We start from the raw sequence: 25,335 nt of genomic DNA on the forward strand, positions 1-25,335 counted from the left end.
TTATTGTTGTCTCTCACTGTTCAAATAAACCTACCGTTGAAATTGTAGACATTTCTTTGTTAGTGGGCAAACTTACAAAATCTGCTGGGGTTCAAATAATTTGTATGGGCAATGATTTTTGAATATTCGAATAGCCATTAAAAAGATCCAATATTTCATGGTTTTGTTGAGGTGTGTTACTCCAACTCTTAATAGGGGTTAGTTTGTGACTCTGTGTGTGTCCAGGAGAGGCGTCATCGCAGCAAGCTGCCCCGAGCACTGAGGGGTCTGATGGGAGAAGCCAACATCCGCTATGCCAGAGGAGAAAAAGAGGATGCTATCTTGATGTGTATGGAGATCATAAGGCAGGGTGTGTGTCTCTTTATATGTATCTCACATCTGCAAATTCCCTTTAGGTCTGGAATTGTTTGGATAATGATTTTAATAACTTGTCTATCTCAGGAGGTTTATAAAGAGTGATTGTGTTTAAATGTCAGTAATAAATATTCCAATTAAAAATCTAAATTGACCTTGTCTCCTTTATCCTCCAGCTCCTCTGGCATATGAGCCTTTCTCCAGGTTGGCTATGATCTACGAAGATGAGGAAGACATGGACAGAGCGCTGCAATTTGGTCTGATCGCTGCCCACCTGAACCCTTCAGACAGTGAGGAGTGGATCAGACTGGCTGAACTGTCTCTGGAGCAGGACAACATCCGACAGGCCATCCTCTGCTACACCAAAGGTCATTCTGTGAACTGATCTCATTCTTCATTTTGTTTTTGCATTCACATTCATTTTATCACAAAGATAGAACCATTGATCAGTTCTTTGAACAATAAGAGTAGGATTACACTTAAATGCTTAATGTCAACGCCTCTACAGTGCCTTCCAAAAGTATTCATACCCCTTGAATTTTTCCACATTTTGTCACATTACAACCACAAACTTAAATGTATTTTATTGGGATTTTATGTGATAGACCAACATAAAGTATTGCATAATTATGAAGTGGAAGGAAAATGATAAATGGTGTTCAAGATTTTTTACAAATAAAAATCTGAAAAGTGTGGTGTGCATATGCAATACTTTGTCGAAGCACCTTTCGCTGCAATTACAGCTGCAAGTCTTTTTGGGTATGTCTCTAACAGCTTTGCACATCTAGAGACTGCAATTTTTGCCCATTCTTCTTTGCAAAGTAGCTCCAGTTCAGTATGATTGATCGGAGTGCATCTGTGAACAGCAATTTTCAAGTCTTGCCACAGATTCTCAGTAGGATTTAGGTCTCTGAACTTTGACTGGGCCATTCTAACACCTGAATATGCTTTGATCTAAACCATTCCATTGTAGCTCTAGCAGTATGTTTAGGGTCGTTGTCCTGCTGGAAGGTGAACCTCCGCCCCGGTTCTAAGTCTTTTGCAGCTTCTAACAGGTTTGCTTCCAGGATTGCCCTGTTTTTAGCTCCATCCATCTTTCCAACAACTCGGATCAGCTTCCCTGTCCCTGCTGAAGAAAAGCACCCCCACAGCATGATGCTGCCACCACTATGTTTCATGGTGGGGATGGTGTGTTCAGTTTGATGTGCAGTGTTAGGTTTCCGCCACACATAGCGTTTTGCATGTAGACCAAAAAGTTCAGTTTTGGTCTCATGTGACCAGAGCACCTTCTTCCACATGCTTGCTGTGTCCCCTACATGGCTTGTGGCAAACTGCAAACGGGACTTATTGTTTTCTTTCAACAATGGCTTTCTTCTTGCCACTCTTCCATAAAAGCCAGATTTGTGGAGTACACGACTAATAGTTGTCCTGTGGACAGATTGTCCCACCTGAGCTGTGGATCTCTGCAGCTCCTCCAGAGTTACCATGGGCCTCTTGGTTGCTTGTCTGATTAATGCTCTCCTTGTCTGGCCCGTCAGTTTAGGTGGACGGCCATGTCTTGGTAGGTTTGCAGTTGTGCCATACGCTTTCCATTTGTGGATGATGGATCGAACAGTGCTCCATGAGATGTTCAAAGCTTGGGATATGTTTTTATAATATAATCATGCTTTAAACTTCTCCACAACTTTATTCCTGATCTGTCTGGTGTGTTCCTTAGTCTTCATGATGCTGTTTGTTCACTATTGTTCTCTAACAAACTTCTGAGGCCTTCACAGAACAGCTGTATTTATACCGAGATTGGATTACACCCAGGTGGACTCTATTTACTCTATTGGACTCTATTTATTAGGTGACTTCTGAAGGCAGTTGGTTGCACTGGATTTTATTTAGGGTATGAGAGTAAAGGGGGCTGAATACATATGCACGCCACACTTTTCAGATTTTTATTTGTAAAAAATCTTGAACGCCACTTATCATTTTCCTTCCACTTCACAATTATGTGATACTTTGTGTTGGTCTATCACATAAAATCCCAATAAAATACATTTAAGTTTATGGTTGTAATGTGACAAAATGTGGAAAAATTCAAGGGGTATGAATACTTTTGCAAGGCACTGTATATACAGTGACTCAGTCAGCAAAATACATAATGGGCATACAGGCTTCAAGCAAAATGTGTTACTCTTTAACACCTGTTCATTTTGCACTTAGTACGACCTTTGAAAAGAGTTGCAAAATGCAACTGTTCACTCACAGTCTGGAGCCCTGAACTCATACTTTTACTAATCATTTAACTGTAAAATCTTACATTGAAATATATAAGTCAACAAAATTATGTATCTCTATTCTTATTGCACAATTAGGTCTGTAAAAATCACACTCTTAATTTGATTGCTGATTGACAGCCATTAAATATGACCCCACCAACGTGCGCTACGTGTGGGAGCGCTCCAGCCTCCACATGCGCCTGGGTGAGCACAAGCAGTGCATGGATGGCTACCGCAGGATCTTGCTCCTGCTGCCACTGGAGGACGGAGAGTACTTCATGCAGCTCTCAAAGGACATGGCCAAGTATATATACAACCTACTGTTGGCATAGCTGTGTGTTTTGTTTATAAAGTTCCTTTTTACAAATTTTTCACAAACATCATATTCTGAGATGTTGGATTATTCCTATAAGAACTCATAAGGGTCTGTCTACATTTGTGTGTGCCGGTGTTCAGGAGTTACTATGAGAGTAATGACTTGCCTGCAGCTCTGGGTGTGGTAAAGGAAGCTCTGACTCGACACCCCACCCTGGTCAGCGATGACTTTGTTAACATGGCAGCTGAGCTCTATATCGCCAACCACCAGTACAGCGAAGCCCTGCAGGTAGACCTGTGTGTGTGCATGCAGTGAAGCAAAGCGTGCTTGTTTTGTTTAGAGGGAGCAAATAATAGGTGTGTTTAATAACTGCATGTACTTGGTGTTTTCCTAGGTCTTGGTCCAGTTTGCAGGCATTGTTTTGATCAGGGCTGAATCCAGATCAGATTTCACAGTATCAAGGCAAGAAGTGAAAGTGGTAAAGATGACAACTGAAGAGCAGGTGGTGGAGAATGAAGAAGGTGCGAAGTCTGTAGATGAAACAGAAGCTGACAACGGTGAGTCGCTGTGTGCAACATTAGGTAGTCTGCCCATTTTTCCTTAGCCTGTTGAAATCAGTTTGTTCCATCTCGCTTATGCAGTTTAACAAGAAGCAGAAGTACTAATATGAGGAAGAGCAAATAGTCGTGTGTGTATTTTAACATACTTGCCAATAAAGATTGTAATTGATTGAGCTGTATTTAGTTTTTTGAATGTACAGTATTAATGCTGATTGAGAGTGTGTGTGTGTGTGTGTGTGTGTGTGTGTGTCCAGGTGAAATTCAAGATGTAGAGGTACCAGGAACTGTCCCGGTGGACCTGAGAGCCAAGCTAATTGTCTGCCTCATACACCTGCATGTCTTCCTACCCTTAGAGGTAAACAGGACTCAGAAGACTTTCAACAACAGTTGGAAAATCTAGCCTAACAATCTCCATCACTTTGTACAACCCTCTTACAGAGCCTGGTGTCATCGCTGATGGAGCAGAGTCCAGAGGAGGTTGGTGACTTGTTCCTGGATGTAGGTGAGGCCTACCTGGAGAAAGGCGAGTACGTGTCTGCTCTGCCTCTGCTGTCTGCCCTCGTCATATCCAAGAAGTACAACCTGGCTGTCGTCTGGCTTCGGCACGCAGGTGAGACCGGTGTTGAAGTGAACTGAGTCAACATGCAGAGTGCGTTAATGCTAAACTGAAAATTAAGTTCTCCTCACTTTTTTCATGTCTGTCTCTCTACAACATTCAGCATTAGGGGGGATCCATCATGCTGTGAAGTTTGTGTTCTACTCAAAAAGTGAAAGCTAGTTAACTTAGTTTGCTGATGTTGGCTATGATTCTCGCTAGACATTATTTGATTTACACCCCATATATTTAAAGCTGAGTCAGCAGTGTGGAGTTCATGAAAAATGACGTGAAAACATTGCTTTGTCACACTATACAGTAAACAGCCTTATTTGTTGGTTTAACAGGTTTATGTGGATGAAGTAGTAGTCATCAAATGTACAGTATGTCACTGTTCTACTAAATGGCTCATTAATGGAATGCCCAGCCTCTGCTAAATAGGCAGAATCAGCTTCACAGTTCTGTTTTTGCCTGCTTGCTTGTACATACTAATTATGTGTTTAACTATCTTTGTTAATTCAACTTTGTTTTCCTTCTTTTTGCTGCATGTCCATGTGTTCCTGAACAGTTATTTATGCTGTGCATAAATACTGAGAGCTTTGTACACACAAACATTTGGTCAATAAAGCCTGCTCAGTGATGAGGAAGTAATTTTGTGACACTTGGTGGCAGTGTGTTGCGTTCTATAAAATCTGGTGCAAAAACCATAATCTTAAACATGGATTTTTGATTCACCACTGAGTTATGGCTCAGCTTCTCTGTCTGCTTTCATCACCTCTCCCTTGCAGAGTGTCTGAAGGCACTGGGCCACATGGAGGCAGCAGCAGAAAGCTACCATAAGGTGGTAGAGATGGCTCCGCAGCACCTGGAGGCCAGGCTCTCCCTTGCCACCCTACAGCAGCAGCTGGGTCGGCCGGAGTGCGCCCTCAAGGCCCTGGAGTCCATGTATGACAGCGACACACTGGCACAGGACTCGTCTGCTGCACAGAAGGCAAGGGACCTGGTGTTTTGACATGGGTTAACCGGAGTCAAACATCCTCTAGTTACTGGAGTCTAGTATCTAGTTCTTAGGCTGTAGGTACTGAAAGTTCTAGTGTTCCTACTGGTCATGAAACCCCTGGAATATCACTTTCCAAGAATCTGCCCCATTTTCTAGCTTGTTGCTTCAAGAAAAAGAAAATGTTATTTAAAAACTGGTTACTCACATGTGTAGACATACTTATGGAAGCACTCTAAGAAAAGAAACATTTTAAAAAGGTGTGATAAATTAAAAATACTAATGAAAACTCAAAATCAGGCTGCGTGCGTGTGCGTTCTTATACCCATATCTGTGTATATGCTGTGGCTGTAGGAATTAAAGCTGCTGCTACATCGATCCATTCTGCTGAAGACTGGGGGACAAATACAGGCCTACTTGGATGCTATGATCACAATGATCTCCATGCTACTTAAGGTAACACACATGTGCACTTCTCTTTTGCTGTTCCAGCTGTATTTGTTATCCAGGAGAATTTCTATGAGCAATGAAAGCTAACACAGTTAGGTGTTTAGTTGTGCTGGTTAGGGACTGGCCTCACAAAGACAGAAGTACAAATGTGTGTGTTGTAGGTGGCCATGCAGCGAGCTAAGGTGTGTGTATGCTCTGTAAGCGTGTTGGGTGAGAGTCGCCTGAGGCTGGTGAAGGTCGAAAACATGCTGCCAGAGATCACCGATCATGAAGCTGCCTACCTGGACAACACTGGTATGTATGTATCTGGTGCACAGGGCCTGTGGGTACCAGCAGCAGCAGCACAGAGCAGCTGGCCAGATAGATTTTCAGATTGATTCCCTGCCTTACTGGCAGCTATTGGTTTCTGGTACTGTTACTACTTGATGTGGAAACGTTTTCCTGCTGTGTAAAAATCCTGCTTTACACAAGCCATGCTCTCATGACATTGAATCTGGAGGGCAAACAATAAACAAACGTGTAAAGGAATCAATTTAATTCTAGTATTTAAAATTAAGTCTGTTTGCTCACTTTTTCATGGGAGAGCGTGCCTTATTTCATTATTGAATGTAAGCAGTTACTGTGTTTATACAATAGAAAACTAACAAACCGTTTCATTGGGATCGGGGATGTCTGGCCGTTGCCCGATCTACTTTCAATACTTGAATCCAGCGGGTCTGCTGCTAAAACATTTTTATGCCTTCAACTAGAAATTTTCATTACAGAGTAAACTGCTGATTATTTTCTTTAGTATCTGATGAATTGGTTTGTCTATAAATTACACATCTCAAACGACATTAGGCAATTCAGAGAATAGCTGAAACATTTTTTCCCATAATGTGCTCCTATATAGTAGTTTCTGAGATGCTGAAGGTATTGTTTTGTCCTTGTGGCCAGGGAAAACAAGCGTTCTGTCCAAAGAGGACTGGTGGCAGCTGCTAGTGAGTTGTGTTCTGACACTGTGTGAGGTGCAGCGCTATGATGAGGCTGAGTTGCTGGTGGAATCTGCCATGGAGTTCTACTCCTTCTATGATAACAAGCCCAGGAGGAAGGAGCTGGAGTTTTTCGGCCTGTCTGCCACAGTTCTGGACCGCAACTACTACAAGGCCTATAACTACATCAGGTAGACTCGTGTAAAGCTTCATCAGGTGGAACTCAGGAACTTGTATTTTGTTGTCAGTAGTTTTTGTACTTAGAAGAATCTAAAGGATTTTTTTTTCTCTGCCCAATAGATTAATGCTGATGGAAAATGTGGATCTGCCTCAGCTTTGGAATGTTTTCAACCAGGTATATTTGGGTGTCTGAGCAAAAATATACAACTTATATATACATTTATTGTCCACGTGCCTGTTTTGTGAACTGATCTCATTTATCTTCCTCAGTTGACAATAAACGCCCAGCACCAGCGTCACCATCGGTTTTGCCTACGTCTGCTGTTAAAACATCCTGACAACCACGCCTTGTGTGTCCTGTGCGGACACAACGCTATGGTGTCGGGGAGCTTCAAACACGCTCTTGGTACAAAACATACACAGACTAGTACTAGCCGCACTTGCTGTTCTGCATGGTGTAGCCAGTTAAGTACACATTTTATATTACTGCTGACAGTTTTTTAAAGCATACCACATATTTTAGACTAGTGCATGTGTTTACCGTTGAGAGTAGGGACTGTTTTAACAACGCGTCTCAGCATCCTCCTCAATTTGTTGTCCTGACACCTGACACTCGGATTTAAAGAGTGTTATCCCTGTGTTACACAACAAGAACAATGTTACTTTGACAAAAAGATAAAGTTGTGGGTACAGGACTTGTTTTTGATTTTGTAAGTTGACTTTTGGGCCTCAGTTTCAGTGGTCAGTTTGCAGTTAGAACATACTGCTTATTTTGTTATATTACACAGCCTTATGCTGGTTTACTGTTTGCACATTGAGAGCCGATGTACCTGAGTCAAATTCCTCGTGTGTCCATCACACCTGGCCAATAAAACTGATACTGATTCTGATTCTTATACGTATTCGCTAGTCATTTCTCACTGGTATTCATTTAACACATTTCCAATTGTCTTGTGTATCTTAAGGCCAGTATGTTCAGGCCTTCCAGACCCACCCAGACAATCCACTCCACAGCTTGTGTGTGGGTCTCACCTTCTTCCACATGGCGTCTCAGAAGTATGTTGCCAAAAGACATACACTAGTGCTCCAGGTACAGTAGTTGTGTATTGTACGCCCTCTTTCTCCCTTGTTCATTACACACTGTTGCCTGAAAATCTTAAACAGACATGTGTTTTCAGGGTTTTTCCTTTCTGTGGCGCTATGTGGAGCTGCGTGGAGAGTGTCAGGAGAGCATGTACAACCTGGGCAGAGCACTGCATCAGATGGGTCTCACGCATTTGGCCATTCATTATTACCAAAAGGCACTTGCACTGCCTGCACAGAAACTGGAGGTATAATCACACACAGCAACACCTTCAGTATATCTCAATACTTCATCCTCACAGAGTATTTTCCTTTTTTTGTCTCTTTCTCCTTCATCCCCCCTGCAGGGCATTGCTGATGATCAGGTGGATTTGAGGAGGGAGATTGCCTTCAACTTGTCCCTCATCTACCAGGCCAGTGGGAATATGGAGATGGCCTGCCAACTCATCAATACACACTGCATAGTTTGAAAATGCACACAAACACCTCATCATTTTGTTTGATTTAGTTTAGCAAATATTGCACTGTAATATAAAAGGATTAAAAGTGACTTATTCATCAATAAAATAATAGGTGAATGCTAAACTAGATACTGAAATAAATTTATTGCAAAAAACAAGCAAAGCATAAAAATAATGCAAAATCAAGTAGCTGCATTCATAAAAAGTTTACATTTTTACCAGTTACAAACCATTTATCTTAGTATTTTCTCATTTCTTTATGTATTAATTTTTGGATTTTATCTTTTTTTTTTTTTTTTTTTCCCCTGATACCGGTGCTAAAATGATAACTTTTAAAACAGTACCAGAACATATACTTTAAAAAAGAGGCATAAAACCAGGCCATAAATTTCATATTTTTGAAGGGAAAGGCCATTTGGCCGTCAATTTCATATGTTTTTGGAGGGTACAAAGGTCGAGGCAAATGACATGATACAGTATGTATATGTACCTTCTGTCTACAGCCTGAGCAGTAAAGTTACAAACTAGTGCAGATACCTGTGGGGTGGCGAAAGGGAAACATGCAGAGATAGTGTAGTACCTGTGCACTTTTATTATAATTTGGACTGCAGGCACCGAGATTCGAACCTTCAACCTTCTGGTTGGAAGACGCCTGCTCTACCCACCGCACCACTGTCGCATCCCCGTCCAGAAGAAATGACATCTGATTCCTCTTAAACCCCTGATCCAGCTTGCTGCCCGGTGTTTTAGGCGTCGAACTGCATTTTCGGTGTCCATCCGTGATCTTCATCTTGGAGACATCTTGAGTAGAACAGTGCTATATTTCATACTAGTCGCAAACCGGAAACGGATGATTCTGTTTTGCAGCATACGGAAGTAAGTTCCGCATAACCCCTATTGGCCTTGTTAAACGGCACCGGTCTACATATGAAATCTGTGATTAACCTAGTAATCCCTGTCTGTCGTCTAATTTAAATCGTTTCTTGTAAATAAATCACACTGTAGTTGTACCATGGACACCTCGGAGCCCCTTTTAACGACCACTTGAATGCCCCTAAACCACAGTTTGGACATCGGTGATCTACAAAGTGGGGAGGTGGGAGGTGATAAATCCGTTATTTTGATGATGAGATCGCTCAGTATGGACTCCCACAGCAAGGCGTGGCTTTTCAAAAAAGTTACCAACCACCGCTTTTAATAGAAATAGGTCAGTATAATCACAGCACGGTTTGATTTTGTCCCGCATGGGCGAGCGTAAACAACACGAGAAAGAAGTGTGAAGCAGCGGAAAATGAGATGCGGCTGTGAACTGCTCCAGCGAAATAAATAAGAGATGAAAGCGTCTTTTTATCCAGTCTGTCGGTATCACGGAGAAGGACACGACACTGCGGAGAGACACGGTTGGCAAACATAATTTTAAATGGGGAATAATACAAAGCAAACGTTTTCCAAAGGGAGGTGTTGCTTTGTCCATGTTGCGCCCCGGTTCTGGAGCACCGGATCCCGCTTGGAAGCCAATGAACGATCAATGGTGCTCGGGCCGTAAGGGGGTCCGTCGTCCATGATTAAGCGACGTGTTCGGGGAGTTCTTTCTTTTTTTGTGACCCGCAGTTGGGGTGTAAGCGACGTTTAAATCTCTAGCAAAGGTAAGTGGGGGTGTCTTTGCTGTGTATAGAAATTGGGTTTATTTATGTAGGCTAGACCGTGGGTTGCTTTGACGTGGAGCTGGCTGCTTTGTTAGTTACTGTCATGATATAATTGACGTTTTCTGTCAGCGCGAATGTTTTCATGTTTTGTGGTTTTTTTTTTTTTATAAACAATTTGTCAGTGTTGTGTGACGCGCTGCCGCCGACGGGGCAGGTTTTGTGAGCTGATCAAGTCATGCTTTGATGCGTTTCATCGACAGCAACAGTGGCCAATAAAGGCCTAATAGAAACAGGAAAGCCACAATAAAACGTCATGGTGTCAAAATGAAAAGAAGCTTTAGGCGAAAAGGGGCAGTTTTTCAACCTGCTCACACACGGTTGGGAATGAGATCAGAGCTGTAGTGTGCCGCACAATAAGATCAGTCTTAGGAAAACAGCTCATCTGTTATTTCCTGCCTCATCATCATGTAGGATCTCATCCTGATGGTAATTTGTATATAATAAACCCCAGTGTAGACTTGGGAGAGATTAATTGGCAGGCCATCTTTGTGCTTGAGATGTGTGGCTAACAATGAGGACATCTGTAGTTCACATGCAGATATTTGTCTGAACAAACATGTAGTTTGGAACTGACTAATGTATTATTACTCTAGTATGCTCTATCAATAACAATGTTCATGTAGGATAAATATAATTTATTATTTTTCAGAGTTGGCAGTAGTGTTGCTAGGGTTTCAGGACATGGGTCCAGTTGAAGTATTGTCTGTATACTTGCTGCACTGCTCTACTGCATCTTAGCATTACACTCCAAATAAGTAAGATTCTCAAGCGTATCAAGCTTATCTTTGACTACTCAGCCTATTCACCTGATATTTGAAATCACTTTCATTATAGGTTAACCTGGACTTGTGCTTTATTCTTTGAATTTAACCCACTGACCTACACACTTTTTAACCTGCTCTTGGATAAAGCTTTATGCCATATTACACAAATTTCCCAATGACTACTGTAACAGTAAGTGAAATCCTCTATTAGTCACTGACTTCCTAATATGTGGTTGAAGATGAAGCTGCACTCAGCTGACCCTGTTGGTTAATTTCCAGCAGCACAGTGGTTAGTACTGTCTCCTCACAGCAAAAAGGCTCTGGATTTGAGCCCAGGCTGACCCTGGGCCTTTCTGTGTGGAGTTTGCATGTTCTCCCTGTGCCTGCGTGGGTTCTCTCCGGGTGCTCAAACGTCCTCCCGCAGTCCAGAGACATGCAGCTTAGGTTGAGTGGTGACTCTTAACTTGCCCATAAGAGTGAGTGTGAGAATGTATGGTTGTTTGTCTACATGTGAGCCCTGTGATAGACTATCAACCTGTCCATCTGGGATTGGCTCCAGCCCCCGTGACCCTATGCAGGAATAAGCGGTATACATATACTGTATGTAATGGATGGATGGAGGTTCATTTCCTGTTCTCATGACTTCTTGGAACAAGATGTGACAAATCAAATTTTAAAGGGATATGCCAGCATTTTAGTGCTTAACACTTTTCATAATGCCAACCCAGTAGTCTTTTCACCAAACCATACCTGTATGGTAAATTCCATTCTATACTGGTCTATAACACATTTTTTGTAAAAGATTTTAAGTGTTCAGTCCAAGGTTATTTTGTAAGATATTAGAAAGCTACACAAAAATGCAATTTACAGTGATAACACTCAAAAGTGTTAAAACAGTAACACCATGATTTCAGATATTGATAAAAGTAGGCCTCTCATTTCTAGCCAGAGACTGCCAATTTTGCCAACCAAAACAACAATTAAAGCTAATTAACGCTACCCTAAACTGATGGAGTGCCATCCAGGGCCAGCTTCCACCCAATGAGGAAATACTGCATAGGAGATGTAGTATGTTGTAGTGAGGTTGTTAGCCACACATGCTAACATTTGCATCTTACATTACTTACATCCTTCCACTTTTGCTTTTGTGGTTTGGTTTGGGAAGGGAGATTAAAAAAACAACAATAAAAGACAACCCTTCAAACTGTATACTGAGTATTTCTCTGACCAGAGCCCCATTCATGTTCCTTTGTTGTGTGGAGAAAAGATTGGTTGTATTTTTATACTTCCTTTCACACCTTTTGGCATCAAAGGCTGGAAAGAAGAGGTAAATATGAAGCAACAACCAGCAGGTGCTTAGCTTAGCATAGCATGGAAACTGGGGTAAGTAGTTAGCTTGGCTCTGGCTAATGGTGACAAAATCGACCTAGAAGCAACATGAAATATATCTTGTTGGTTTTTTTATCAGTAGAAAAATCTGAGTGAAAACTGTGGTTTTTCAGGTGTTTACTGCAGTACTATTATTTGTCTGGGAGCAGTGACTTAAGCTAACTGGCACCTGGCTCTAGCTTCATAATTAGAATACAGACACTAGTAGTATACATTTTTATTTGATTTCTGATAAAGCAAATAAGCATATTTTCCAAAGTGTTTCTTTAATAAACCTAACCATTTAACCTTAATATAAGGCTACCTACCCCCTTATCTTTGCTCTAACCCCTAACCAGTGTATAACCTGTCCTCAGCTGGTATAGCATGGTCATGTCTGTCACACTGGATTGGGCACTTTGGGCTGCACAAGGTTAGAAGTAGAGGGGTCTGAAACACAAACTGGCACAGAGGAATGCAGTGGATGTGTTGGGGACAGGAAGCTGTCGCCTCTGACAGGACTGCCTTATTGTTCTCCAATCACTCCATAGCTATTTCAGGACTGTGTGCATGCGTGAGAGTGGTCCTACTGTATTTTAGAAATGTGCTTTTGCACAAACCTATGCCAGGTTGCTAAAAGTAAATTTAACTTAATAGCCCCTTACACTTGTCATCCAATGCACACAACAGAAATTCTGTAAGTTAATAAAGAGGTAGTAAAGAGGACGTGTTCTTATGTTTAGCAGACAGAAGTGCCAGCAGGAAGAGACGGCCGCTCGGTCACTCCTCTCCCCTGTAGCTCCACTTTGGGGTTCTGATCAGATGGCTGTATTTATATCTAACTTGTCTAGTGCAACATTTAAGATTTAACACTTGCATAATTCAGTGATGCAGCCTTTGCTGTGCAGGCACTGCCTCTATCTTTTTGTCCTCTCCAGCTACATACATGAGAGGGTCAGAATATTAGGAACACCTCTGAATATAATCTAGTCCAATACAACACCACTTTTAACTATGACCTTAATAATAAACATATAATTGTTATGACAATTTCAACAAAAGGGAGGACACAAATCTATTTACACAGTCACATTCTGGGGACTTGCCTACCTTTTGGGGACAAAAGCAAGTCCCCATAACATACTGTCAATCATCAAATTTTAGATTTAAGACTTGGTTTAGGTATCGCTAGGGTCAGAGTGAGACTATGGGTGTCCTGTGTGTGAAAAACATTTTGTACTGAAAAGCACATATGTGTGACTTAACTTTTATATGTACTTTATGTTTGCATGCTCTGACTGCATGATGTCGATGCCCCCCTCTACACCAGTCACTTCCTGCAGTGGTGGAAATCTAATACGCCATTCTTGAAAGGGGGGTTGAAATATCGATGCAAGCTAAGAGACGACTGTGGAAACTCATACAGTGTTCTTTTCTGTCAGTGGCCGGTTTCCACAGCTCTGGTTAAATACTGTATATGTACGTTATGAGCTATTGCAAGCTCCTGCAATAAGTGTCTGTTCTAACCAGACCCTTCCTTTTGTTATGCAGTGGGCTATGATTTATTTACACTTAAAGACTGGATTATAATTGTTTCAGGGGTATTTATCTACTGTGTTACTCTATGTCATGCTAATGTGGAACAGAAATGTAGCTATTAGTCCAGTGTAGTACGCATAGATGTAGTAATAGAGAACTGGATACAACATTGCCAGACTAATTTGAGTGCACTTGTCACGGGTCTCCATTTAAAATAACAAAATTTAGCCCACGAAAGACATGAAAAATGAATGGTCCCTAATGCTTTTCAGTGGCTCTCTTTTTTTGTGTATTTTACCAGACAGTCAAATTTCCCTGCTCAGTGACAGTAGGTGGATAGATCACAGAAGCTCCCACACCCTGTCAATACTAAAAGTCAATTTATTAAGCTATTGTTATTCCATGACCCCTTCAGTTAATCCAGATGCCATGTGACAAAGTTATTTGTGTTCACAAATGGAAAACAACCAGTCCTATTGACCATGCAATAAGTTGTCCAAATACAGTGACCAAGTGCAGTTAAGGTGGAAAAAAAAAATTTAAATCACCCACAAAAAGTTCTGACAGTGTATAGAATAAGCATACTATAACAAATCAAAGTCTAGAACTAGTAGACAATACTTAGAAATGTTGGGTACATGTACTTCATGTGTATGTGGGTGTGCATTTCTGATTAGTTGTATTAAGACAAAAGGCAGCATCTGTGTGTGTTTGTGCAGGAGGGTTTTAATTTGTGTGACCCCGGTGGGGTGTGCCAGAGTGAAGCATGTGTGAGTGTGTTTTAATTTGCAAGTACAATTTGCAAGACCTTCAGCATGATTTAAAGAGTTTGGGCACAAGCTACTTTAAACCTTTCTAGTAGCCCCATGCTCAGAACAGGCTGAGTTATTAATAAAACTGTGTGGGTGATAATATGTGGGTGGGTGTGAGCTTGGTTATTAAGTGTTTTGATTGTAGTATCTCTCATTGTGGGTTTGCTGGGGTAAAAATAGAATGAATTTAGAGGATGTTCCACAGCAAAACTGAATTGCATTGTCATTCCTGTCAGGAAGAGAAACATTACAAACTGACATTAGGTACAGAACTTATTGAACTATCATTTGACTTATAATTGTTGGATGTCCGTATAAGGGGTTTGCATAAATTGTAAATAATTTTAGGTACCTTTTACAGGCTGCTTGTTGCAAGGATACAGTTTCCAGTAGCTTTTTTTGTTGTTTTTTTTAAGATGCTTTCCAGGCTCAGAAATGAGCGTGCACATGCCAGGGATTATGCTCTCTAATGTGATTCTGAGCCTGCACATTCTCAAATGCTGAGTGCAAACTGATTAGCACTTGAAATGTGTGATCCTCAAACATTTACTTCCATACATGTCTACAGTGCATCTAAAAAGTATTCACAGCGCTTACCTTTTTCCACATTTTGTTATGTTACAGCCTTATTCCAAGATGGATTAAATTCATTATTGTTCTCAAAATTCTACAAACAATACTCCAAAATGACAATGTGAAAAAAGTTTGTTTGAAATCTTTGCAAATTTATTAAAAAAAAAAAAAATTACATGTACATAAGTATTTACAGCCTTTGCCATGACACTCAAAATTGAGCTCTGGTGCATCCTGTTTCCACTGATCTGTCAGGTCAGCTCAGCGCGACCTGCCTCTCTTCCGCCTTTATCTTCTCTGCTCTCTCGATCCTGCGGGATCTGCACTTCAGCTGTGTTGTTTTCAGTAATTAGCGACTCGTTTGTCGGTGCGCACAGCTGGGGTGCACCCCGATGATTACCTTCTTCCTTAGTTATACCTCTTGCAGACGCTCTGTCATTGACGGAGCATTAACTTACCTAACGTGCATACCCCGTATCAGCCCTATAGTCATGGTATGTATTGTACGTCATTTTGTTTTCCAAGCTGACAGTGCCTGTGCTGTGGATCGCATTTTGTACGTTGGTTATGTTGTTTTATGTTATACATTTATAGAAGGCTACACTGACAGTTTCTTTGCTTTGGACCTCTTTGCATGATTTGTTTCTACAAGCTTAGCGATGGGTACCTAGAATTCAATGCTGACAGTTCCTGTGCTGTTGTTTTCTTTGGTCGTTCGCCACCCTCTTATTTCTTCACCTATCCGTCCTCATCCTCCTCCTCTCCTGGTTCCCGCCTTCAGTCAATCTACTCTCCTATTTGTTCTGGTCTCCTTAGCTGCCCTTCCCTGGTTGTATGTATTGTGGACTCTGTACTATGTTGTTTTTCCCCATTAAATCACCTTTTTCACTAGCACTTGGGTCAGCAATCTTGAGTCCTGCCTTAGGTCTCCCTCATCCTCCCGGTGAGGGGGACTAAACCCTAACAAGAACATATTAGTCCCGTTAGTTAGGGAGGTGACCAAGAACCCAATGGTCACTCTGAAAGAACTCCAGCATTTCTCTGTGGAGAGAGGAGAACCTTCCAGAAGAACAACCATCTCTGCAACACTCCACCAATCAGGCCTGTATGGTAGAGTGGCCAGATGGAAACCACTCCTCAGTAAAAGGCATATGGCAGCCCACCTGGAGTTTGCCAAAAGGCACTTGGAGGACTCTCAGACCACAAGAAACAACTCTCTGGTCTGATAAAACAAAGATTGAACTCATGTCTGGAGGAAACCAGGCACTGCTCACCACCTGGCCAATACCATCCCTACAGTGCATGGTGGTGGCAGCATCACACTGTGGGGATTTTTTTTCAGCAGCAGGAACTGGGAGACTAGTCAGGATCGAGGGAATGATGACTGCAGTAATGTACAGACGCATCCTTAATGAAAACCTGTTCTGCGCTCTGGATCTCAGACTGGGGCGATAGTTCATCTTTCAACAGGACAACGACCCTAAGCACATAGCCAAGATAACAAAGGAGTGACTACGGGACAACTCTGTAGATGTCCGTGAGTGGCCCAGCAAGAGCCCAGACTTGAACCCGATTGAACATCTCTGGAGAGATCTGAAAATGGGTGGGCACCAACGCTGCCCATCCAACCTGATGGAGCTTGAGAGGTACTGCAAAGAAAAATGGGAGAAACGGCCCAAAAATAGGTGTGCCAAGCTTGTAGCATCATACTCAAAGACTTGAGGCTGTAATTGGTGCTAAAGGTGCTTCAACAAAGTATTGAACAAAGGCTGTGAATACTTATGTACATGTGATTTTTTGTTTTTGTTTTTGTTTTTTATTTTTAATAAATTTGTAAAGAATTCAAACAAACTTTTTCACATTGTCATTATGGGGTATTGTTTGTAGAATTTTCAGGACAATAATGAATTTAATCCATTTTGGAATAAAGCTGCAACCTAACAAAATGTGGAAAAAGGTAAGCGCTGTTGTCAGGTTTGCCCGGCTGCACCTACTTTCTCACTCTGTTTTCACTCCCTTACCCTGATTATATTATCCCTTACACCTGCTTCTTACTCCCGGATTACCACCAGCTGCACCTAATTAGTTTCTCCTTATTTAGCCCTTGCCCTTCGTTCACTCCCCTGCCAGTTCTTTCTAGCATTTCTCAGGCCCGTTTGTTCCTCTGATCTGTGTTAGTTTTTTTTTTTGGTCTCCTTCTCTCCAGCTGCATTTTATTCATTCCCTCCTTGCCTCAGTCGCTCCTTCAGACCACGGACCTCCTCCGCTCTGCTTCATCACCACCCTGTAGGTCGATGCACAGTCTACTACTTACCGTATGTACAATTTCTGTTCCTCTTCAGTACCATCCAACTCGACCAGTCCAGGAGTGAGTCCCAGTGTCCGCAGCCCGGTCCTCTTCTCATCATCTCCACCACTGACTGTGTTCCCATCCGAAGCTCGACACCCGGTCCCAGTGTTACTCAACTGTTCATTTCTTGGTCACTTGTATTACACTTGTGAATACTTTCTGGATGCACTATATATTTTTAGAAAAGCATCAAAATCATGTCATATAACACAGTGACAACCTAGTGTCAAACTAAAGATCTTCATGGGATCAAAATTTTTGACCCAACCTGAAACACATCCATGGAAATCCATAGTCAAACCCATTGTTCATAAATGAATTATAAATGACAAGCCCAATTTGATCACTCTTGTGAGCACTTTTTCCAGCAGCAGGCATCAGTCTGTAGTGCCAAAGCTCTGATAAACTGATTGTACACTAGCTGCTCAGTACCAAACAGCAGACAGACACATGTAATGACAGACTGGTGAATGTAGTGGAGTCTTAAGCAGCCTGGAGTTGATGGAAAATAGTTCAGGAAATAAAGTCTTAAGGAGAAGTTAGTCTTATCACAAATCAAATTACCTCTGTTGTATATGTCAAAGCAGGGGCCAGTCAAATCTGCATGGAGACATCAGGTATTTGATATTCATACTGTCTCTATGTATTTCACATGCACCCATAGAGCATATTCTGCTTTTCTTTTCCTCACTCCTCTTTGTCATTCATTTATTTGGTCTGTCTTCCGCACACTCCCTGTAAACCTTTCTTCCTCTCACTCTCAGTCAGCAGCACAGCTAATTTAGCCACCCCCAGGGATGGCGTGCCTGTGTGTGAGTGCACATCCGCTCAGTGTCATAATGGCAAAAAACTAGACAGGAGGAAGGAGAGGAAGGACACAGTTGGGTGTGTCACCATGGCAACAAAATTGCATGTGTTTAGAGTTTGACAGAAAGGAGAGGAAGATAGAAAAAAAAAAAATGGGGTGTATTTTGAAAGGGCAGCAGGATACGGTTTTACTTCTATCCATTCAGGAAGTGGAATTGAACCTGTGAACCACTGAAGTAGCTGGTGGTGGAGACACCTTTACAAAGTCGTTGTGTGGCTGACATATAGGCCTCTCTTTGTGTTGTAAAGTCATTGTAACTCATATCAAATTGATGTAAACTTTTCATGTTTTGCTTACTGGTGCAGCTACATAAAACGAGGTAGGTTGTTGCACAAAGTAAAAGCATTTTGTAGCTTCTGTAAATGTGATGTTGTGATATGTAATATCACATAAGCTGCATTTCCACTGTCGGAGCGGTACACCCTGTGCTTCCTTTAACAGTCACCCGACATAACCTTATGGGCTTATGCGAACTGTTCAGTTTTTCTCTGTTTAGACAAAAATCCACCAGTGATGGAGACTATGAGCATTTTGTCAAACATCTGAAAAAGCAGAATAGAGACTGGCAGAAATATGATGTCTTCAGCGCTTTGCCTGTGTTCCATTCAGTGAAGTCCCTGTTCAACCTCTAAACTAAGAAATGAAACCCTGGTAATTTACTTCTAAAGTGTATTCACATTATCGCGGGAAAACAACTTTTTTGCATGGAGCAGGGTTGCACCAGAAAGTAAGAATTGTTAAACTTTGACCCTAGCTTGACCTTTGTGTGCACAGCCAATCACTGTTGTGCACTGCTTGAACTGATGGGAAACTAAATATAGCCTGCTTGTGTTTCTAAATTTCTCACACTGTATAGTATCATATTATCTTCATACAAAGACAGAAAACCTATTTAGCCTAGTGAAATATCAGAATGCAAGTGCTGCTACTGGAATTAAAACACAGTTTGAACCATCTCTGCTGTACACTACATAGTGAAGGGGCTTAGCTTAGAATAAAGACTGGAAACATAAAGGAAGCCAGAAGACTACCTACTGTATGTCCCGAGCCAAATTCACACAAGTTATTGTTTCCACAAGTTATGGTCTTGTTTGCACAAGCCACCAGCTTGCCCACACTAGGACTAATAGGGCTCTGTAGAAGTGAACAAACACAAGAAAGAACATCATATGTCTTCTTGCCCCCCCCATTCTTCCTACTTACCTTATCTCTTTTCGGCCCCTCTCTCTCTCTCTCTCTCTCTCTCTCTCTCTCTCTCTGTCTCTTTACCCTACAGGTCTCCGACCTCCCTCCACCCCTGTCCTAGTAGTGGATCATAGGATTGCCCTGTCATCACCCCCTCCTCCCTGGACCAACAAGTTGAAGGATTGCCGAATCAACTTTGATTCTTCCTTTGTTGTCTTTCTCTGCCTGTGTCCCCCCTCCACCTCTTTCCTTTTTTTCATAATGTAATTTTTTTTTTTCGCTATCAAGAGAGATAACTTGAAAACATTCACAGTGGAGACATAATACAAGTCACTGATATAGGAGGCAGAAAGAAGGGTCAAGTAGCTTTGGACTGCTGCATAACATCTTGAATATTGACAATTGAACCCTGGGATAAATTACATGCCTTCCCCTCTTACGCTAGTACGGCCAAAGAAATGTGCAGTGGGGAATCCAAAATCTAGCCTGGTCTATCAATTGTTTTTGTATTTTAAAAAGAGGTACCTTGGAAAGTGCACTGCTATTGTGATCCCTTGATTCTGCCCTCTGGCCCTCCATCCCACCATCATTTTCTCCTTTTCACTTCACCTTTCCAGCCATTTATTGCTTCTTCAGTTTGGTTTAGAGGTGGCATTTTTAATAAGCTAAAGGTCCTAGCCTCCCGCCCTTCTCTGTTTTCTTCCTTCGGCCTCCCCACCTGGCTTTCACCATTCGCCCCTCCCTTGCAACGGCAGTCCTCCCCCCTCGTCCCCGCCCCCAGTCATCCTCCCTTTCAACCTCTTCTGCCCCCTCCTCTCCCCATCATCATCATCCCCACAACCACCACCACCAGATCTCTTCCTCTCCCCCTTGCTTTTCACCCCCTCCCTTCTCAATAGCCATGGCAACAGCTGCTACTGCCTCCTCTTCCTCCTCTCCTCCGTCCTCATCATCAGCCAATGGCAGTGCTCGGGAACACCTGCTGGCAGTGCGCCAGCGTACCCCGCACACTCGGCCATACACGATTGGGCCTGACAACCTCCACAGTATGTCAGTACAGGGCACAGGTGGAGCCTCCAATACCGGGTCCTCCTCCTCTGCTATGTCATCAGAGATCCAGCCAGAAGCAACAGGCATGGGACTCCAGCGGGCTAATAGTGATACGGACCTGGTGACCTCAGACAGCCGCTCATCACTCACGGCGTCTACATACCAGTTGACTCTAGGTCACAGCCATCTGGTGATCTCCTGGGACATCAAGGAGGAAGTGGATGCCACTGACTGGATCGGCCTGTACCACATTGGTGAGCAAACTCAGATCTAACCTCCCCCTGAAGTGCAGTTTGCTAGTAATATAATCTTGTTTTATTTTATTTTATAATTTTTGTATGTATATGAAAAAGGAACCTTCAGCAAGTAATTATTCTTCCAGTACCTAATCAACACTTTGCTAAGCCTCATCCTTTCAAGTTGCTTGCTCCACTTATTAGGCTTTCTCTTCTAGTAAGCCACATGATAATAGTCCCAGATTTCTTAAACAGCATGTCCTCGATTTCAAACAGAAGTAGCCAAATGCTAGACAAGACAACTGTTGCTGATAGACTTTGTCAGCTGTTGCTAGCTAGTTTATTAAAATCCATGATTGGTTTGAAAAATATATCCAGCTTCTAGTGTTTCCAGCTGACTTGTGAGTTTTGATAACTACATATTCATCATGCTAAAAGAAATCAAATGGGCTTCAGTTGAGGTCTATTTTGTACATGCTTATCATTCTCATTCTCATCTGTCTTCCTGCCTCCTTCATGTGTCTCACCATGTTCTCAGTCTTCCTGCCTATTCTCCTGTTTGTCTAGCAGTGTAATAAAATTTACTGCAGTATAGTGATATGATAGTGCTGTTGAAGAGGTTATGACTTGCAACTCATCTCCTCAAGGTTAGAGCATTACATCAGCAGCACTGTTGCTACATGAACCAGCTAATGGATTGTGTGTGTGCTGTGTGCATTTGCAAGAAAAAGATGGCGATACAAAGAGTTGAAAAAAGCACATTTTGAATGCCTAGTCCTTGTCCTAGATCTCTGTACTTGTGAATGATGGAGGGTGTGAAGTAAAGAGGAATTGTCTCAAAACAACAATGAAAATATAAACATCTGCCTGTTTTAATTTGACCAATTTTAAATATTACACAAATTGTACAACAGATTTTTAAACATACCACAAGAAGATACATATAATGGGTCTGAAGTACATTATCAAGTTGTATTTTCTTTGTTTCTCTCTTCACCTTCTGTTGTAGTAGTGGAAATGTATTCTAACCGACTAACTGGTTTATTAGTCCAGCAGAACACTCTGGTTACTGGTAATGTACAGTAACCAGAGTGCACTAATGTTACACAAACTTCAAATTACTCCCAGTACTTCAATACAGAGGTAAAACCCTGGCCATGCTGGGTTACTAATGTTACCAAAACAATAGGGTTGTCAGCTTCCAGAAATGTAAATAAGGGTTGCTGTTTAATGTCACAGATTCCTCTGTGACTTACTGAGTAAGCCTGGTGGTACAGTGCAGTACTCCTTGTACATGTTGTCATTCTCGCATTCCAGCCATTTCTATTCATTTTCCCATTCCCTTTGTAATCTTGAAATCTTGCCGGCTGGCTAGCCTGGTAGGTCACCATTTTTAAAATCCTGCGCCATCTGTCTTGTGTATCATAGCAACACTGTAGCGCTTCTCATTGGTCCTGGGTCATGACCAATGAGAAGTGCCTTCTCTATTTGGGTATTGGAAGTTCCATGTGGAACATGACAGGCAGGCTGAGCCACTCAGACCGGAGGATTTCCTTCTATCATATACAGTACAATTTCACTAATAGTCTAACCTCCAATATTTCTTTCTAATAGATTTGCACTGAAACGATTCTCAGAAATACAGAACAAAGGCAGTCTCCTGTCGGATCGATATGGAACAGTTGTTTTAGTTTCCAGCTACGGAATGATTCTGTATTGTATGGGATGGTTGGCAACCCTACAAAACAAACTTATTAGCTTAATATGCTAACATGCCCAGAAGGAAGAACACCACATCTGAATCAAATCTGAGTCCTTTGCCTGCTTTTAACCCTCTCCATGTCAAAAAGCCAAAATTATGTTAACCCTGGTTTTTGCTCTTTCCTTGTCCAACTCTCTCTGTGCAAAGAATGCCACCTCTTCACTCTGGCAGCCGCTGGTTCTCACTTTAGCTGCTGAGAGCTCCATCCTAACTGGCTGTCTGAGATAACTACTTGCAGTTTGAAAAACACTTCTTATAACCTTTGCTAGGTGGCAGTCGAGGCAAAATTACAGTCTGAATTTTAACAACACAGGGTAGAGAACCTGGAATAAATCTGTAATGTGAGTTAGCAGCAGAATGTCATGAGAGACACCACATCCTGTCCCATTTTCACTTTATTTATCAAATGGTGTGTAAAATCTTAGTTGAGTACAGTTTTGCTTTCTGTTCTGATGCAAAATCAAATGAAGGTGTGGTCCAGGTTTGGAGTGGAAATAAAAATCATCAGACTGGTCTACCAGAACTCATCTCTGGGGGATACTCTGTCACATATGGCCCACGTCACACTTTACAACATAGTAAACAGAGGTTAAATTAACTGTGAAGATTTTTAGAATAATTCATGAAATAGAAACACCTGCACTTGAATTACATATATTTCATTTTGTGACGTTATAGTCTCACAATTTAAGAAGAGGAAAAGAAAAAAAGTGGGACTCTCCAAATGCTTACAGTCTGGACTGTGTAACATGTCATAAATGCAGACTATAACTGCCTTTTTTGTGTTGATATAAATACCTGAATTCCATTTTCTCATTTTGTTATCATTTAACATGTTATAGCATAACTTGAATGTGAGATTAAAAAGTGTGTGTGTGTGTGTGTGTGAGATACCAGCCTGTGTCTGCTGGACTTGTCCTGCAGTTCTCAGGCACAGGTGTGAAAGAGTAGCCTTCAACAGCCAGTGAAATAAAACACATAAAAGCTAAGGTCAAACCACAGGTGAACGATTTTGTGTCCGTGTGAAAGAGAGTGAGTTCCTTTGGACAAGCCTATATCCAAGAGAGAAACATTTAAAGGGAAAGGTGATATCTCCATCCCTCAAACTCTGCAGCTCCTCAGCAGTATTGACCCAGGCAGGGGGATTTCTGGGGTTTTTCTCCTCAGAGTTTAGCACCATTTCCATCCTGGAGCTGCCTAAGCTCCATAGCCTACTGTCTGATCTGTGTGTCTGGAAGGGTTCTTCTCTGTGTGTCACGCTTCTCAAACTGTAGTTTTATAATGTCTGGATGAGGGTATCAAGTCAAACAGGTACCCAAATGTTGATGGCTTGACAGGCATGTGGTTTATGAGCCGAGGGGTCCCTCAGGAAGCAGAATCCTCAATGGTTTGTCAGTGTCATTCTTTTTCTTGTTTCCTTAGTTCAGGCTTTTGTCCTCTAAGCTTCCCACATGGTTTCATTTAAACAGTCTGTGGCCTAAAGAGGTCAAATTATGTAACATTTTACCAAAACACTAGATAAAACTTGCTATAAATTTGTGTAGCAAGTGTCTTATTGATACAGAAGAAGGCATAAGAACACAGAAGAACAGCTTATGAATGTAAATGCATGTGTTTCTTAGATGAGATGTGTGTGGCCAATGTATGGGACTCCAAGAATCGCGGAGTGAACGGCACCCAGAGAGGTCAGATTGTGTGGAGACTGGAGCCAGGACCCTACTTCACGGAGCGTGAGTGGACTTCACGGTGTCCTATGCTTTCGTTAGTTACAGAGTTAAAGGAGCATACCACTGATTTTACACAATAATTTACAGTTTGCCTCTCCGACTCATCCTTTGAAAACAGATATATGATGCCCCTTGTGGATGTGGAAATAAAGCAGATGTCATACTCTTGATCATTTGTGTGTGTTCTCTTTGCAGCAGAGACTAAGATTTGCTTTAAATACTATCATGGTGTAAGTGGAGCATTAAGAGCAACAACGCCTTGTATCATCGTCAGGAACCCTGGAGTGCAGGTATGTGCATCTGTGTGCTACTCTTTCTGTGGGGACATAAACCTGTTTAAACAGTCACACAGGGCCTCATTCACAAACGGTGCATACACACAAATCTGCACTTAAACTGTGTGTACGAATAATTATGAAGGGTCTGCTGTCTTAGAAATTGTAAACACAACATTCATTTAAAAAAACTTTAATAGTTAAGATGCTTAACTATATAATGAATATAAATAAGGCTTTAACCAATAATTTATTAATGCACTGGCCAGATGTAGCCTATTAAATTGACACCCTTTCTTTTTCATCAGTTAGTGTCATAATTAAAAATATTCAACTATCGCTGTCTAGAAAACAGATTGGGCCACTTATTTCTGTCTGAACCCGACCCTTGCCCAAGAGTTGTATCATCTAAGCCTGACCTGGACCCAACAAAATTATAGTATATAATGTCTGAACCCGACCTGAGTCCGACGCACATGAATTTGTACGGTGTTTTCCCCCTTATCATTAAAGAAAGCAGACATTTGAGTGCTCCAGCCACCTAGCCTAAAGTTTGACCCATGTGTCTGGACCCGAACATAATTTTAGATTAGATTAGATTCAACTTTGTTGTCATTACACATGTACGAGTACAAGGCAATGGAATACAGTTTAGCATCTAACCAGAAGTGCAATATCAGCAGTGCAGAGTGCGCAGTATCTAAAGTATATAAAAATCAGTACTGATTTGACGATATGTACAATTGATATTTCCAGTAAGATATATAAGATAATGTACAATTCAATAATGTACAGTTCATTGGCCCCCAATGTGCTTATTTAAGTCAACCAAAAATGTGCATTCAAGTAAGATAGAATAAAAATAAGTAAAATCAAAATGAAAAAA

At 41.7% G+C, this 25,335-nt stretch overlaps 2 protein-coding genes across 3 annotated transcripts in view; both read left to right on the forward strand.

Moving 5' to 3' along the window:
* Positions 1 to 8,361, forward strand: part of gtf3c3 (general transcription factor IIIC, polypeptide 3) — a 10,846-nt gene extending 2,485 nt beyond the window's left edge. For both annotated transcript variants that reach the window (XM_020615359.1, XM_020615360.1), the window contains exons 4-19: positions 226 to 349; positions 531 to 722; positions 2,760 to 2,925; positions 3,078 to 3,225; positions 3,332 to 3,494; positions 3,752 to 3,852; positions 3,936 to 4,107; positions 4,881 to 5,083; positions 5,444 to 5,545; positions 5,701 to 5,833; positions 6,476 to 6,701; positions 6,811 to 6,865; positions 6,961 to 7,096; positions 7,656 to 7,780; positions 7,869 to 8,021; positions 8,121 to 8,361. In XM_020615359.1, coding sequence (XP_020471015.1) covers positions 226 to 349; positions 531 to 722; positions 2,760 to 2,925; positions 3,078 to 3,225; positions 3,332 to 3,494; positions 3,752 to 3,852; positions 3,936 to 4,107; positions 4,881 to 5,083; positions 5,444 to 5,545; positions 5,701 to 5,833; positions 6,476 to 6,701; positions 6,811 to 6,865; positions 6,961 to 7,096; positions 7,656 to 7,780; positions 7,869 to 8,021; positions 8,121 to 8,243 — 2,322 coding nt within the window. In that variant the 3' untranslated portion in view covers positions 8,244 to 8,361. The remainder of the gene's footprint in view (positions 1 to 225; positions 350 to 530; positions 723 to 2,759; positions 2,926 to 3,077; positions 3,226 to 3,331; positions 3,495 to 3,751; positions 3,853 to 3,935; positions 4,108 to 4,880; positions 5,084 to 5,443; positions 5,546 to 5,700; positions 5,834 to 6,475; positions 6,702 to 6,810; positions 6,866 to 6,960; positions 7,097 to 7,655; positions 7,781 to 7,868; positions 8,022 to 8,120) is intronic.
* A 182-nt stretch (positions 8,362 to 8,543) lies between these two features.
* Positions 8,544 to 25,335, forward strand: part of hecw2b (HECT, C2 and WW domain containing E3 ubiquitin protein ligase 2b) — a 72,085-nt gene continuing 55,293 nt past the window's right edge. Inside the window, exons 1-4 of the mRNA XM_020615344.1 lie at positions 8,544 to 9,880; positions 19,491 to 20,703; positions 24,070 to 24,177; positions 24,370 to 24,464. Of these exons, the coding sequence (XP_020471000.1) occupies positions 20,301 to 20,703; positions 24,070 to 24,177; positions 24,370 to 24,464 (606 nt within the window). The 5' untranslated portion in view covers positions 8,544 to 9,880; positions 19,491 to 20,300. The remainder of the gene's footprint in view (positions 9,881 to 19,490; positions 20,704 to 24,069; positions 24,178 to 24,369; positions 24,465 to 25,335) is intronic.

Source organism: Monopterus albus, unplaced genomic scaffold (genome assembly GCF_001952655.1).
Source record: "Monopterus albus unplaced genomic scaffold, M_albus_1.0 scaffold163.1, whole genome shotgun sequence".
NCBI classification, from domain to species: Eukaryota; Metazoa; Chordata; class Actinopteri; order Synbranchiformes; family Synbranchidae; genus Monopterus; species Monopterus albus.